At 49.4% G+C, this 17,331-nt stretch overlaps 1 protein-coding gene and 1 pseudogene across 3 annotated transcripts; both read right to left on the bottom strand.

Moving 5' to 3' along the window:
* Nucleotides 1-672: 672 nt before the first annotated feature.
* On the bottom strand, nucleotides 673-9,419 carry LOC123156531 (probable plastidic glucose transporter 3). Of its 3 annotated transcripts, none has more exons than XM_044574655.1 (14): nucleotides 9,115-9,419; nucleotides 8,910-9,024; nucleotides 8,684-8,751; nucleotides 8,421-8,553; nucleotides 7,864-7,963; nucleotides 7,656-7,768; nucleotides 7,465-7,558; nucleotides 6,448-6,601; nucleotides 6,206-6,349; nucleotides 6,051-6,124; nucleotides 5,893-5,978; nucleotides 5,199-5,313; nucleotides 1,197-1,381; nucleotides 673-1,080 (listed from the first exon to the last, which is right to left on the bottom strand). In XM_044574655.1, exons 1-13 carry the CDS (start codon nucleotides 9,194-9,196, stop codon nucleotides 1,199-1,201), a joined length of 1,461 nt encoding a protein of 486 aa, XP_044430590.1. In that variant the 5' UTR covers nucleotides 9,197-9,419; the 3' UTR covers nucleotides 673-1,080; nucleotides 1,197-1,198. The 3 variants fall into 3 exon arrangements, with proteins under 3 accessions (XP_044430590.1, XP_044430588.1, XP_044430589.1); XM_044574653.1 differs by having other exon boundaries at nucleotides 8,910-9,036; nucleotides 9,115-9,411; XM_044574654.1 differs by having other exon boundaries at nucleotides 8,910-9,027; nucleotides 9,115-9,405.
* Nucleotides 9,420-16,312: 6,893 nt separating this feature from the next.
* On the bottom strand, nucleotides 16,313-16,450 carry LOC123163395 (uncharacterized; annotated as a pseudogene).
* Between the last annotated feature and the right edge of the window lie 881 nt (nucleotides 16,451-17,331).

Here is a 17,331-nt window from a genome sequence, read left to right as displayed (position 1 = left end):
TTGCTAACTTTAACAACTTCGAATCACTACCACCACTAAACAGTATACATACGAAAGTCATGTTCTGCTCCCGAGCTCATTTGAGCTCAGAATGAACAGTAAAATAAAAAAATGAAGAACAATCCAAAAAAAAATCTGAATTTTTTTGGGTGGAAACACTAACAAAAATTCTCAGTGCTTGCAAAATTTCATCCAAAAATGACATTCGTACAAGTCGTGGCAAAAAAAAGAAAAACAGTACTCCAAAATGTTTTTGAAAATAAATTTTTTTCTGCGACTTCCACAAATGTTATTTTGTGATGAAATTTTGTAAGCATTGAGAACTGTTGTCAATGTTTGCACCCAAAAACAATTCAGAATTTTTTGAATTATTTTTAAATTGTTTTGGGGTTACTGTTCATCCAAGCTCCGGGCTCAAATACATCACCTCCACCAGTGGCGTATCTAGGGGGTGGACAGGGTGGTCCATGGACCACCCTGGAATTTCCCCATAATCTATATAGCATAGAGAAAAATATATTTTTTATAATAAATAAATATATTTATGTGAATATTTTGCATTGGTGGACCACCCTGGCATGTTGGGCTAGCTACGCCACTGACCTCCACATACATAGCTGTTCATTTCCTTGTAAACCAGGCAAAGCCAGGTAGAAGCTGGAGTAGAATACATCCGACGAGGCATGTCACTGCTGTTATTTATTCCAAACAATAGTAAACCGTTCGTTCATCAGTATCCAAAGTCCAGTCTGCCCTTGCTGACAAAACAGTTAAGCACAAGACAACACAATATAGTACATAGGGCCAACAACTATCAGCCTAAACAGACAGAAAAAACTCCTCACCAGTCTGTCATATATGTATGTATGTATTCCTAAGATAGTATGCCACTGCTCTAGCGGTCACAGGTTCGTGCACGGCCGGGAACTTACACCGAGCGTAGGGCGATTCTGTCCGCAGGAGATGATCAGATCACTTGATCTGGGAACAGACCGCCCGCCCGGCTGGTGTTCAGCGACAAAAACGCCGCTGAATTCATTCCTTCCCAGCGTGCAGAAGAAGGCACTGCCTCGAAGAAACCTGCGACGACAAGGGCATGTAAGTTTCCTCAACGCGCTGCTCGCAATCCGCATGCCCTAGTTACACAGAGATGATCTCAAATGGTTTGCGTCAAGGGAAAGAGCAGAGGGTGGTACCTTTACTGTGTTTGTAACAGTGAAACTTCTATCTCCTGCAGAGTTTTGCCCTTTGTTTCGACTACGTGTCGCCGCACAAATATTGCTCCTACCACACACGCTGACGAGAACATTGTGTACAGAACTTGTGGGCCAAGTTGCTCCAGAAGCCGCAAGAATAACAAACTGACGAAGAAGTTGACGCCCTGCCCATTACAGTCAAGCATCGTGTGTAAGCAAGAGGAAATGATTATAACTCATGGAAATTCGACATAGAATAGAACTATAATCAAGGATATCTGGTGCACTCTTTTCTACTGGTATCCCAACTCTTCACCAGAAAAATCTACAGAAGCTGTCTGCATCGATTTAACCGCTGAATTATACTCCCTCCGTCCCAAAATACTTGTCGGAGAAATGGATAAAATTGGATGTATGTTATGGCCGGCCGGCTTAGGCCCGCAAGTTATCTTAGTTTTTATTTTCAGATTAGGCAAGTTATCTTAGGCAAGTTATCTTAGGTTGATTCTTCTACAAGTTATCTAGGATATAAATATAGGTTGTAAGACTCTTTTTGAAGGCAAGCAATAAGAAGAATATTATCTCCTATTGCCCGGCTCCCTGAGGAGCCGGAACCCTAGCCGCCAACAGCCCTAGCCGCCGCCCTTCTCCTAGCCGCGACGGCGCCTGCCGCCGGCGCGCCCGATCCTCGCCACGTCTCCCTCCATCCTTCCCTTACCACCTACGCCCTAGACCTGGTAGAGTACTTGATCCTACCAATTTGGTATCATGTAACCGGGTTTCGACCGTGTCTCCGCCAATTCCACCGCCACCACCACCGCTGCCCGCCAACTCCTCCACCTCCGCCGCCTCTGCGCCGGGCGTCACGGCCTCGCTCTCGGCGGGCACCACTGCGTCGCTCTCAGCGCCGGTCCTAACGGCACCCGACACCACGCCGGGCCAAGGGCAGCCACAGGCCCCCGTCCAACACTCGTCGCCGCCATCACCTCCCCCGCAGCCGCAACAGTTCACGCCGGAGGCCATGGCGGGCGTCCTCAACGACCTCGTCACCGCGGTTCAAGGGATCCGCCTCTACCTGGCAGGTCCGTACGGGCCGCCCCCACCACTCCATCCAGCCATGGCCGCGGGTCAGCAGGCGCTTCCGTGGTACTCAGCATCGGGGGCCATCACCGGACTCCATCCAGCCATGGCCGCGGGTCAGCAGGCGCTTCCGTGGTACTTGGCACCGGGGGCCGTCACCGGAGGCTACCCGGCGCTCCTCGCCCCAGCGGCCGCACAGCCGCCTTGGGCGCAGTGGCCGCCGCAGATCGCGCCGGCAGCCCCGCCACTTCTCGCCACCACGGGGCCGCAGTGGCCCACCTGGACCGCGCCGGCCGCGTCGTCCTCCGTTGCTCCCTACCTTCCAGCGGCCTCGGAGCAGGGTCCTCCACCGGCCCCGCCCAGCCCTAACCTGGGCACCGACGCCTCGGAGCAGGGCCAGACCCAGCAGCTTCTTCCGGCGTCACCGCCGGCCCCCACGCCGCAGGCGCCGGTGCAGCTCCACCAGGCGCCGCCGCCATCGACAGTACCACCACCCGCGCCTAGGGCTACGGGTCGGCCCCTGCACCAGGTGCAGTTTCCACCGTCACCATCGCCGATCCCCGCTTGGGCGACCGGCTCGTCTTCGGGGCCGGTCTACTCCACGGCGCCGGAACACCCGACGCCCTCCCTGCGGTTTGATCACCCCTCCAGCTCGGCGAACTACGCCCCGGCGCTTCCCGACCTAGCATACGCGCCGGCGGCAACTACGGCCGCCCCCGGGCACGGCGGGCCGACACCCCCTCGCTTCGCCAAACTGGACTTCGCCACCTACGAGGGCACGGAGGACCCCCTCAACTGGCTCAACCAGTGCGAGCAGTTCTTTCGAGGGCAGCGCACGCTCGCTTCGGATCGCACCTGGCTCGCGTCCTATCATATTCGAGGCGCAGCGCAGACCTGGTACTACGCCCTCGAGCAGGACGAGGGCGGCATGCCACCATGGGAGCGCTTCCGGGAACTCTGTCTCCTCCGGTTCGGGCCTCCTATCCGCGGGAGCTAACTGGCGGCCCTGGGCCGCTTACCCTTCACATCCATGGTGCAGGACTACGCCGACCGCTTCCAGGCCCTGGCGTGCCACACGCCGGGCGTCTCCGCAACTCAGCGCGCCGAGTTATTTGTGGGCGGTCTACCGGACCATATCCGCGTGGACGTGGAGCTTCGAGGACCCCAGGATCTCCAGTCGGCCGTGTATTACGCCCGCGCATTCGAGCGCCGCGCGGTGGCCATCCAGCAGGAATCACCGTCCGCGCAGGGTCGGCATGTGCAGGCTTCTGCGGCACCCCTCGCCGCGACCGCGGGGCGCCCGTTCCGCCGGCTCACCCCAGCTAAGATACTCGAGCATCGCCGCCAAGGGTTGAGCTTCAACTGCGACGAACCCTACAAGCCCGGCCACGCCTGCCCGCGACTCTTCTACCTGGAGGTGGCAGACTACATTCCGGAGGACGCCGTCGCCGCCGACCTAGCCGCCCCAGATGTCGAGAAGGTGTTTGACGCTGGTTGATTACCTCGAAGAGTTCAAGCAAGCGCTTCCCCACCTTACAGCTCGAGGACGAGCTGTTTGTGCAGGCGGGGAGAAGTGTTATGGCCGGCCGGCTTAGGCCCGCAAGTTATCTTAGTTTTTATTTTCAGATTAGGCAAGTTATCTTAGGCAAGTTATCTTAGGTTGATTCTTCTACAAGTTATCTAGGATATAAATATAGGTTGTAAGACTCTTTTTGAAGGCAAGCAATAAGAAGAATATTATCTCCTATTGCCCGGCTCCCTGAGGAGCCGGAACCCTAGCCGCCAACAGCCCTAGCCGCCGCCCTTCTCCTAGCCGCGACGGCGCCCTGCCGCCGGCGCGCCCGATCCTCGCCACGTCTCCCTCCATCCTTCCCTTACCACCTACGCCCTAGAACTGGTAGAGTACTTGATCCTACCAATGTATCTATAACTAAAATACATCTAGATTCATCCATTTCTCCGACAAGTATTTCCGGACGGAGGGAGTACTACATACAGTGGCAACCATATTTGGGTATAATTTGAAGGACTCGGATATCTAGCAAACGTCAGATTTTTAAACATGGCAAATCGAACGTCTTTCATGGCAAGTTGTGTTCGTTGAGGATGGCAAGTTTAGTTGGCGAGCATGGAAAATCCACCTCAGTTCATTTTTTGCCAGAAAACTTGCCGTGCTTGCGAACTCAATTTGCCATCCTTGTTCCAACATAAATTGCCACAAAAAACGTTTGATTCGCCATGTCTAAAAATCTGACGTCAGATTTTGTCTTTCCGAATTTAAAACCATGATTGCATGATGAGGATTGACTGCATAAACATTTCATCTACATATGGTGTTCACAGTTAATTATTATGATTCTCTTCCTGGTAGCACACGGGAGATGCATTAATTCTCTAAGATAGAAAAAGGCTTTAGCCTACAACGTTTAACACTTCATGACCACAACAGAAGTAAGTGTTTTCAATCTTCATAACATGCAGAGGGTCAGTATACCAGTTTGGCACCCTCTTGCAGTCTGGCAACGTAACTGCTTGGCTACTTGCAAGTTAAAATCATACGAATGTATCCCTAATTCAACCTGGCTAACTCATAACTGACAGAAACTAGTCAATTCTTCAATTGCTTACAACAGTATAGCTGAATATACACGACCATAACCTTCTGTCTGTTTTCCCTATTCCATTCAAAGGGTGTGCATGTCTAGACTTTTACCCAAATTTGAGCACTGCTGAACACCAAGGCATTTTCGTTGTTTTCTAGTTTATGCATTTACTCTCAGCTGAACCAAAGCCCATGACGAAGTAGCGTACAAATTTAAAATGCATATTTTTTTTTCCCATACTGGCAGATGTCGTTTGATCTGATGAAAATATTTAGCTTGAACCAATGGTTGCTTCATGCTGAAAAAAGAGAACTCTTACCCAATGTACTGACATACACAGAGCCATAGCTTTGGCCCGAATTTTGTTTGGGAAAATCTCAGGTAAAAGAAGTCCTGGAACTGGGCCTGCTCCCAATGAAAATGCCAAGACAAACCTGCCAACAAAATGTCCAACTATAAGTACCATATGTACCATATTGATCGTATAATTATAAGAAAGAAAAATAAAACTGGCAAAGAAGTTAAGGAGTCCTACCATGAGAACATAGGCAAAAATGCTTCATATGTTGGTTAACTGAATAGAAAGTTACCATAGTGGCTCAGCGGTGGCATAGCCAGATTCCTTGACCTCTACGGGTGCAAATATCGAATGTAGCTATGGGTTTGGGGGGGCAGGTGGGGAGGGGGGAGATCATAGATCAATCCCCACACCCCTGTCACATGTGCTGCTCACTTGGCAAATCCTTTAGCCACCTCAGAGCTAACAGGTGACCCTAACCTTGTCAGAATTTTGTGAACGTGCTAAGCCGGCAATCAAGGTTATGCTCGGCTATCTGAATCGCGGTGGTTTTGCTCAAAACTATCGATGTGCTAGTTGTGAGCAACAAAAAAAAGTTAAAGTGGTGGTTTGAGGGAACTTATTCAACATAGATGATTTGAAGAACCAAAACTAAGGTTCAGAAACTTGCATGGTAGAACCAAGCTACTAAATGGTATAAATCTGCATGACTTACAGCAGTATCCCACCAACCGAAAGATACACACTTGCAGAACCAAGGTGACGATTCGCTCCAATAGCCTGAAGTCCCATTGAGAAGGCCTATACATTACACCAGTAAGGAAGTGCAGTCAGTAATGTTCCATATATCTTACAATTACAGTAATTGCTCACCATGAAAAAGAAGCTTCCTACAAGAAGCATTTTCCTGCCTAGCTTGTCCATTAGAAGCATAGCTATAATAGAACCTGGTAGCGAACACAGCAAAATAAGATCAGCAACTGAATATAACAGAGCAGTAGAAGAACAAACAGCTTTAATGGGCTCACCTAACAAATTGGCAATCCCCATGCATATATTGGCAAGGCTAGAGGGCACCCCCACACTTCTGAACACAGTTGATGAGAAATAGAACACAGAATTTATGCCCGATAACTGTTGTAAAGCAAAGAGCGTTGTGCCAATAAAAACAACTGTAGCAAAAAAGGGACTTGTAATGAACAAACTTCAAGGAAGAACAGAAATAAGGTTACACTGAAGCAGAAAAATGTGACACAATCAAAGCGTGTACCATTGAAGTGACGACCATAAAATAACTCTGAGAACTTCACACTTTCCCCATCATCTCCTCTCTCCGATCGAGAAAGTTCTGCCATAGCAGATTTTACGTGAAGAGGGCCTAGAAGCTTCTCAAACTGCATTTCTGCTTCGTTTGTTCTTCCACACTGCATAGAAGAACAGGACTCTTTAAATCGTTTAGAAGACTGCTAAACATGTTACTTCCTAGATGTAAGTTGCGTGTGAGCGCGCACGCGTTGGAACTGAAGAAACAAAATAATACACCCTGGACCATAGTCAGAGATGTATACGTGTCGCAATACAAATAAAATACTGAGGTAACCTAGAATCTCACTGATCTGTACCAGGAATATATATGTGTTGTATCTGACCTATATGTGTCAATGGATTCATCTTCCTTCATATTTTCGAGCAGATAGATTATAAATATACCTAATACTCCCTCCGTCCAGAATTACTTGTCATCAAAATGGATGAAAATGAATGTATCTGGAACTAAAATACATCTAGATACATCCATTTCAATGACAAGTATTTCTGGACAGAGGGAGTATTACTTAAGTAGCAGTAGGCAATAATTTCAAGTAGGGACAAAAGGCTGTAGGGTAGTGGACAAAGATTGTAGCCAACGGCCCAATATACAGATTGTTCGATTCAACACATACCCAGTTTAGAGAATAACCTTCATAAACTAGTGAAAACTGGAAAGACCTGCACATCTATATTGCAGACAGTTTACCAAAACTTGTTCTGTTTCTAAAAGATAACTCCGAAGTTCAGTGCAGTAAAATGATATCCAAGGTTCTGCTCAGAAAATCAACACCCTATTGTATGACTAGCGAAGGCACATAACATCAAACTATAGAAGCCCATTCAGAGAGAAGTGGGTATTACCATGGGTTTGAATCTTTTAATTGATAAATCGGAAAGGTGACATGAGAAAACAAGCAATATCCAAGCGTGTTCAAGAAAAGAAAAAGGAAAAGGCAATATTCCTAAGTAAAGGCACCTTATATAGCCACTGGGGACTCTCAACACAGAACTCCATGGCAATAGCTTGTAAAACTGCTGGGACAGCTGAAACCCAGAAACACACTCTCCACCTGCCATTGGAAGGATAATGTCAGCACACAACAGTTTTGTACACATCAATTGTAACACACAAGTAAAGATTGAAGAACTAGAGCACAAGCTTCTGACCATCTATCAATGTCCTTGACAGGGGTACCGACTAGAAGAGAAAATAAGATTCCCAGACAGGTCGCAATCTGAACAAAGCTGCCATACATACCCCTCACAGAGGGGGGAGAGACCTAGATTCAAGCAGGCAGGTGATAGTGAGCATTGGCGAACTATGTTGATATCTGCTGTTAGCAATCGTGCATTGACAAAAATAGCAGATGCATACCTCTGTTATATAGAGTGAAGCCACCGGTGGACCCAACCCCATTCCTGCTCCAACCAATAATCTTCCAAATAGCATTCCTTCCAGGCTGTTGGTGAGAGCACTGCAAAATGTTTTTTCTCTTCTTCAGTATAGTATGGTCTAGCGAAACATAAGTCACACGAATGATTTGTATCCAAATCGTATAAAAAGAAGTCGAGAGCAGCCATGCATGGTTCATTCCAACTGTAGATCAGATTAAGTAGTATATTTGCAAAACAAAGCATGCTAAATGATTGCAGACCGCACAGGCTGCTTGCTTGTATTTTAGTTCCTGGTCTAATTTTATTTTCTTCTTGGTGCAAGTAAATCCCACATAATGACCAGATCAGCAGTCAGCAGTCAATGTGTACATTCATTTAAAACACCCAGCAATCAACTACTAGTATACTTGCAATAAAAAAGAAGGAATACTAGCAGGTGGCAATTAAACAAGATTAACTACAAATAGATGGAGAGAGACAGGTATTGATTTAACAGGCTTATGAATAAAATGATGTCATCCTACAAATAGATGGCACCTTAAGGCGGCTCCCACGATCATGGGCAGGGTGCTGAGCTGAAAAGCGCGGCGCCGGCCGATTCCGTCGGCGACAGAGCCGCTGAAGAGGCACCCGACGAACGCTCCCCCCAGGCATATGCTGACCACGAGCCCTGCGTCCACGGAACCACACACACACACACACACAAATCTCATGACAGATCCCCAAATAAGCCAAGTCAAGGCCGTGCATACGGAGGGAGGGAGGGAGGGAGAGGCCGTGCGTGGCGTGGCGCGGCGTACCTTCGGCCAGCGTGTTGCCGGCGAATCCGAGGTCCGCGGAGATGCTCTCGAGCGGCTCGTTCACCACCCTGCGCCAAACCACCATGACATCATCACGAAACAGACATGAGCACCGTCACATGGCAGACATGCGTGAGATGAGATCCCCCGAGCAGAAAAACGAGTGATGCGTGCGCGTGAGATGGATCCCGTGGGGACGGGAGTGACCAGGAACGGGATGACGCACCCTGTGTGGTAGCCGAAGAGGAAGGAGGTGACGGTGGCGACGCACACGTGCGGCAGCGACCTGCGCCACGACGGGCCCGCCCCTGCTCCGCCGCCGCCCCCGTCGGGCGTCTTCTCTGCTGTCGGATCTAAGACGTCACCACGAAAATCGGAAGCAAATTAAAGCGAAATGCGAAGGAGATCGGTGGAGGGAGGGGCGCACGGACCTGGCGTCTCGAGGTCGGGGTCCATGGCGGCGTCGCGGGACGGCACGCGCTTGTACGCCGCGGTGCCGAGCTTCCACCGCATCGCCTCCCCGCGGGAGATTGATTGGGGAAGGAATCGGAGGCGGAGAGCGAGGCGAGGGGAGGAGAGAGAGAAAGGGATCTGGTAGAGGGCCGCCTGGCCTATATTGGGGCTGGGCGCGTGTCGCTGAGTGGCACGGTGGGGGAGATTTGACTACCTTTTGAGTGGGTTTGGCGTCGTAGCACGGGGACCGACCAGCGGCGACAAGGAGACGAAGGACGGAGAAGGTGGTGGTGGTGGGGAGAAAGAGAAATGCCTTTGCTTCTTTTCTCCGTTGGTTGGCGTCGGGTGGAGCTCGCGGCGACGCGTGGCCGCCCGCGGGAATCCAGGACCATCGACACCGGGCCGGGCCCACCGCGCTTCGTCGGTGGGCTGTATACCGTCGGTACCCCGACTTGCAAATCCGAGACAATGACCGATCTGGGCATCAACCCGCAAAAGTCTTCTTTATATGTTCGTTTTTATGGCCGAATACGGTTCGCAGACATGATATCGGAGTAAGTCATCCAATCCGATGTTAAGCACAGAGTGTCCGATTGGGAAAGAGAGAAGAGGGGGGCAATGCATATGAACAAAGAGAGAGAAAAGAGAAGGTTTGGTTGGTCAAAGTGAATGTCCGGACTTCGGTATAGCTCTCCCTCACTTTTGTCTCCGGTTTGCCGGAAAACGGGCTTCCGGACCACTTCGCGGACCGGTTCAGAACCGTGTTGGATTGCAAAAGTGAACAAAAGTGCGGGAGTTTTGCGGGTCTCCTTTGGAGATGCCCTCACGCCTCAAATAATTCATTTCACAACATGATACCTCAAATCCAAACTATTACATGCAACGTAAAACCTAGTCTAAGAGGAGCTCATCCGACTCCACAATGCCCAAATCCCCAGCCTACCGTGCTCCCCGGAGTGTTGGTACGGTTAGGCATAGGACACAAGCCGACTCACATGATTCAAGGCATCGCCGTCTTCTATGCCCTATTCCGACGGTGGGCAAAGCAAAGCGCGGTCAGTTGTTTTGTTTTGTTCCTCACGCTTCTGCCAACTAGTGAAATGCAGGACAGGAGGACCCGCGGTGGTGGACGGAGGGAGAGGTAGATCAGCAGATTTGCATGGTGACATGGCTCTTTCAATTTTGGACTTGGGTACAGTTCGGCCTATTTTACATCACACGCCGGACAACATGGATTACCTATAACTTTACAGCTTTTGTTCAATCTCAACAAAAAAAACTTTACAACTTTTGTCTACCTGCCTTGAAAAGATACTCTCTTTTACACAAAAGGAACCAAAACTGCCCCGACTTTACCTCTAAATGCCGGTAATCATGAGCAAAGTCTCACAGTTATTAATGCTGAAGATACCACTATCTGGCCTCAAGATGAACTTTTTTTTATAAAAGAGTTAGATACACCTACAGTACACAAAAACTTGCGCTGCATGAACAACTTCATACCAAAACTTAAAAACTGAAACAAACCTATTACTAAATTTGCTTCCCAAGAATAAAATAATACAAAATAATCCGAAATGGCGACGTGGCACGCCATGTCGACAGGGGAGCACGTGTCGGCTACCTGGTTATCTTGCGGGAGCACCTCAAGTAATGGAAACACTGAACCCGCAGTCCCGATTGAGAGTGGATAGGGGGAAAATAAAATAGTGGATGTCTTGCTGTTAATTCTTTTGCGGCGGCGTCGCCGCCGGCCATATGCTGCATCGGCGACTGGTTGCGGCAGTAGAGGAGCGTACGTCGCTGCCGGCCGTACGCTGCATCACCACCGGCCGTCCACAGCATCGACAACTGGTTGCGGCAGCAGAGGAGCGCCCGTAGCTGCCGACCCTACGCTGCATCGGTTGCTGCAGCAGAGGACGCAAGGCCATCAAGGGCGCATGACGCGGAGGCAAGCGGCAGCGGTCCATGGGACGTCGCCGTGCTATGCTTTGCTCTGTTCGTGTTCGTGAAGTGTCAGACCTCTCCTTTTGGTTTCAGTTAGGTACTTTCAGTTTCAGATATTTTACCATATAAACAGGGATTTTTCTACAAAAATTGCTGAGATGTGGACGGGCTATGACCAGGGGCGGCGCTAGGGGTATTTTGGGGTCTTCATGTGAATACCCATGATTTTCAAAAACTGTGCTGATTTTGATAAAACAGTGACAGTTTTCAAAAAACAACAATGATTTTGACAAAATGAATACACATGAATAACCAGTTTCAAATTCCTGGAGCCGATGACCCACGTGGCGTCCAATGTGGCAAGTGCGGACTCGAGTTGTGTACAAATGAACCAGCAAACCAGGTTTAGTGACTGGTTTCTCTAAATTTTCAAGTTTTTTATGAAATTGTTCCCGCGTCGCAAGTTGGGGTACTATAGATGTATTTAACTCTAGTTTCAAAATAGATGTATTTAACTCTTTATAAAAATGAAGGGATTATGGTGACGAATGATGACGTGCAAGGGTAGAGGTATGCTAAGATCAACTACAACACGACATCGTATTTGGTCCGCCCTATCCGTTTGGATCAAAATAAACAAATATCACGGCCCAACACACCAACCTCGGCCGCAAGATCAGGACCGACGTGCGCGTGTTGTTTCGGCCCTCAGGCCCACATGTCTGCCGTCCAACCACTTCTCGCCCCTGCCGAGGTTCTTTCTCATGGCTAGCCCGTGCGCGTGGACCGGCCAGTCCACTTCCAAAGCGCATCCATACTATTCCCCTGCCCTCCACCCGCCGGACAAGCTCTAGCCCGCGTCGCCCCCGCTCCGCCACGGCCGTCACCCGCCGGCCAACAATGTACTGGCATGGCATGCTGATCCTCTTTGGAAACAAAATACGTTGTCTGAGGAGAAAAATATGTGCAACTTCTCAAAGAAAAAAAAATGCAGATTCCCTTATCTTCTAAAAATCGCCGGCATGAAACAACGACAGAAGATAAAGTTGCCCGCCCAAACAAATTACTAGACGGCACGTATGTTGCAGAGCCTGAGGACAATTGATCCACATGTGCCAATCAAAGCCCCCCGCTTGCTCCAGCAAACAACCATACCAGGAGCTGGCAGGACGGGCATATGGATTTTTACCATCAGACGATGTTAACTAAATTCAGAGGAAGTATTTTGCATCTGAAAAGTCCTAGACTGAATCGACTGCGTCCCCGCGTTGCGGGTCAGACCACAGAAGCCACATGGAAGCGGCCAGCTTCACTCGTAGCCACACCTGCCTCTTTTTCCAAAACTAGGGAAGATGCCACCATGAGAACCAAATCGAACAAGAATATCTCCCGCTGCTGCTGGTCTCCTTCCTCCTCATTCGTGGCTCCTCCTACTTATCCTGCTGGCCAAAACAACAAATCAAAGCATCGAAATTAGAAACTAAAAGAAAAAGACGGTAGGAAAGATATCACCAAGACTCCAAGAGAACCAAAATCAAACAGCCATACACTTTTTTAGCAAGCACCATACTAAACCATGGTGGGAGAGATTGTAGGAGGTGAAAGAAAAGAAGATTGGAAGCGTATGCATTTGTGCAGGGACGCGTGCGTGTTATATATAGAAAACAAAGTACAATGGCGCAGGTTGTTGTGTGGCTTGACCCCTCATCCAAGTCTATACAAGATAAGGATCTCCAACTACAACAACCTGCCTAGATTACATCTCACGCACGCACACACGCGGTTACACCATCGTGACATATGTCACGCTACAACTACAACTATATCATTTAACATCCCCCCTCAATCTAAACGTGTCAAGGTTGAGATTGTTCTTTAAAGCTTGTAGTTGTCGAACCTGCAATGGTTTTGTAAATCCATCTGCCACTTGATCTCCTGTTGGAATAAATCTGACCTCCAACAATTTTCTAGCAACTCTTTCTCTGACAAAGTGAAAATCAATTTCTATGTGCTTCGTCCTTGCATGAAACACTAGATTGGCAGAGAGATACGTTGCTCCAAGATTATCACACCATAAGTAGGAGGTGTGTGACCTCTTTACATCTAGTTCATCCAATAAAGTTTCCATCCACATTACCTCAGCTGTTGCATTGGCTAAAGACTTATACTCAGCTTCAGTGCTATAACGGGAGACTGTTGCTTGTTTCTTTGCATTCGATGATATAAGATTGGACCCAAAGAAAACAGCAAAACCACCAGTGGACCTTCTGTCATCAGGACATCCTGCCCAATCTGCATCAGAGAAGGCACTCACAGTAGTTGAGGGTGACTTACATATTTTGAGCCCTGTACTAGCAGTTCCTTGGACATATCTCAATATCCTTTTTACAGCTGTCCAATGTTTCAGACCATACAATGATTTGTCTAATCTGCACACATGATGTGGCTTGGTGGTATTCACAAAACCAGGTGGCTGCTTCATATAGACCTCTTCCTCGAGAACGCCGTGTAGAAACGCATTCTGTACATCCAATTGGCGAAGGCTCCAACCTCTAGAAACAGCAATAGACAAAACAAGTCTGATAGTAGCTGCTTTAACAACAGGACTAAACGTGTCCTCATAATCAATACCATAGCGTTGTTTAAAACCTTTAGCAACTAGTCTAGCCTTGTATCTATCTATAGTGCCATCTGAGTGTCTTTCAATCTTGTACACCCACTTGCAGTCTATTATATTTCTTCCTTGTCTAGGTGGAACTAAATGCCAGGTTTGATTTTTCATAAGTGCATCATACTCAACTTCCATAGCATGTTTCCAATTTTTATTGCCTAGAGCTTCTGCTAGATCTCGTGGTTCTGTAGTAGCAGTAGCAAAGTTCGCAAACCTGAAATTCTTGTCATACCTGGCCGTGCCATCCTTTGGAATCAATGGTTTAAAAATACCTCTCTGTGACCGCGTACTTGGACGTGCAGGAATACTGGCCGCAGACGATCCTGGTGCTGCAGAGGATCCTGCTCCTCGTACTGACAGATCCGTCAGAGGATCCCTCTCGGCTGTCGTGCGATCGGGCATGGGATCGCGCGCCGGATCTGGCTGTCGTGTGGGCGACACACGCCCTGGAGACCGCGGGCCAGCGCCATCAATGCGCAGTGGGCCAGGCGCGGGCGATCCAGCAGAACGGCGACAACTGGCGCTGGGGACCGCGCCACAGTCCGGTGCGCCCGACCGCTCGGCAGACGCGGGCCGCGTGTCGCGCGTAGAGGGGTTGCCCGTGCGCGGAGGAGGCAGATCCTCCTGGGAGTCTGCGCGCATGATTGGGGCGCCGGATTCTGCGCCGCTGGATCTCTCGGGATCGGCAGTGGCAGGTGAATCCGTCTCGTGTCCCGCGCTGGTTCCCTTTGGCGTGATATGGAGCATAAAATCACGCTGTGTAACAACATTTTCTGCATCATTTTTGCTGCCTGTTTCTACACAAGGACGATCAGGGTCAGTAGCACTATTAATCCCATGGTCACCAACACATTCGCCCCCTTGATCAGTAGGATTTAAGAGCTCCGCTGGAAGCAAGAGAATTTCAGCGCGAAGACGAGCGCCCGCATTAGGGTGTAGTTCAGAAAAGGGAAAACATGTTTCATCAAAAACTACATCACGAGATATGTAAACTCGTCCAGTAGGAATATCCAGACATTTGTAGCCTTTATGGAGATTACTATACCCAAGGAAGGTGCATTGTTTAGAGCGGAATTGGAGCTTATGTGTGTTATACGGCCGAAGATTAGGCCAGCAAGCACATCCGAAAATACGGAGAGAGGAGTAGTTTGGTGTTTCACCAAATAGTTTGGTGAGAGGTGTTTCAAAGTTTATGACTTTGCTTGGCATCCTATTGATGAGATAGGTAGCTGCAATGAAGGCTTCATCCCAAAATTTTAAGGGCATGGAAGCTTGAGCAAGTAAAGACAAACCAACTTCAACTATATGACGGTGTTTCCGTTCCGCCGAGCCATTTTGTTGATGGGCATGGGGACATGAAATGTGGTGAGAAATACCATTTTTTGTGAAGAAGGAGTTCAACTTGACATACTCCCCTCCCCAGTCGGTTTGAAGGGCAAGGATCTTTCGATCAAACTGTCTTTCGACAAGTTTCTGAAAGTCATGAAATTTTTGAAAGACTTCAGACTTATGCTTTATAAGATAGATCCATGTGAACTTACTGAAATCATCAATGAAACTAACGTAGTATTTCTTTCTTCCTATGGTTTCAATGGCAGGACCCCAGACATCAGAGAAAATAAGTTCCAAAGGAAATTTTGATTCACTCATAGATTGAGGATAAGGCAGCTGGTGACTTTTGCCTTTTTGGCAGGCGTCACATACAAGTTTATTTTCATTACTACTAGCACACGGGAGTTTATTTTCACTAATGATCTTCCTAACAAGGATGGAAGATGGATGACCAAAACGTCGGTGCCACCAATCCGAAGATGGTTTGGTGACACTTAGCACTTGCTTCTTGACGTTTGTCCCGACGTGCTTGACAGGATAGAGGCCTCTCCTACCCCTGCCTCGAAGTAGAACCCTCCTCGTTTCCAGATCCTTGACAAGAAAAAAATGAGGGTGAATTTCAACAAAGGTATCATTATCAAGGGCAAGTTTGCTTGCTGAGATTAGACTTTTTGTGGCCTCCGGAACATGAAGAACATTGTTGAGATATAAATTACGATCTGGGGTTGAAATAGTTGTGTGACCAATGTAATCAATAGACATACCTGACCCATTGGCTGCATGGATTTGGTCGTTGCCGGTGTACCTCTCCCGGACGGTGAGCTTCTCCAAATCGCCGGTGATGTGGTCAGTGGCACCACTGTCCATGTACCAGTTGGTGTCCACCCCATATTGCGGTGCAGTCATATTCGCCGAGCGCTCTTCTCCTCCCTGGTAGGTGGAGTCATAGCGCTTCCAGCACTTCCACGCTGGATGACCCACCTTGCCGCAGATCTGGCATGTCAGCTTGGTGGTGGGATTGTTGTTGTAGTTCCCACCCCCACCAATGCCGCCGCCACGGTTGGATGGCTTGGAGAAGTTGCCGCGGCCACGGTCACCGCCGCCGCCGCCTTGCCTGCCGCGGCCGCGGTCACCACTGCCGCCGCCGCCGTTTCTGTTGTTGGAGCGCCCACGTCCGACTGCATTTGCAGATGACTGGGAGGACCCGCCACGAAGATTCATGCGGGTTTCGAAGCTCAGAGCTGCGAGTACAACTCCGGGACCTTGACTGGCTCGACCCGAGAGCACATGGCCGACACCACAGGGTCGAACTCCTCATCTAGTCCAGCTAGGATGTGGGACACCACGTCCTCTTCATCCACCTTCTTCCCTGAAGCAACGAGTTCATCACAGAGAGTTCTAACCTTACCAACGTACTCAGTGATCGTGGAGTTTCCCTTCTGAAGATTGGCGAGGGCGATCCTGACGTTGACGGTTTGCGCTCGGGTTTGCGATGTCAGCATCCCCTGCACGGTATTCCACAGCTTCGCTGCGGTGTGGCAAGTCGCCACTTGGACGGCCATCTCGCGCGGCAGCGTGGTCAGTAGGTACGAGAATACCTGCTGATCGCGCGCATACCACACGCCGAACTCTAGGTTGGGGCCCTAGGACTTGGTCTTCCCATCGGCGCCGGTGACCTCAATGGTCATGGGCGGTACCTCCTGCTCGACGTCGAGGAACGACGCCATCCGCGCTCCCCGGATGGCCGAGAGCACAGTGGCGCGCCATAGCGGCTCGTTCCCTCTCGTGAGTTTCTCTGTTGCGATGTGTGCAAACGGCGACGAGGGGAAGGAGTTCACGGAGGAGCTTACCATGGATGAGTTCGAGGCAGGCTCTGATTACCATGAAAGAAAAGAAGATTGGAAGCGTATGCATTTGTGCAGGGACACGTGCGTGTTATATATAGAAAACAAAGTACAATGGCGCAGGTTGTTGTGTGGCTTGACCCCTCATCCAAGTCTATACAAGATAAGGATCTCCAACTACACGCGGTTACACCATCGTGACATATGTCACGCTACAACTACAACTATATCATTTAACAGGAGGAGGAGCAGCGAGGGACAGAAGAGGGCTGGGGGAGGAGAAAAGGGAGAGGAGGAGGGCTCACCCAAAGGACTTGTAGGCGACGTTCGGGAGCGGCGCCCGAAACCTGGAGTTCGTGGGGCCTCGGATGACTTCACAAGGCGGCAGATCAGATGGAGCT

The sequence above is a fragment of the Triticum aestivum genome, chromosome 7B (assembly GCF_018294505.1).
Source record: "Triticum aestivum cultivar Chinese Spring chromosome 7B, IWGSC CS RefSeq v2.1, whole genome shotgun sequence".
NCBI lineage: Eukaryota > Viridiplantae > Streptophyta > Magnoliopsida > Poales > Poaceae > Triticum > Triticum aestivum.
The sequence above is the reverse complement of the archived record's forward strand: the minus strand, read 5'-3'. Positions and strand labels throughout refer to the sequence as shown.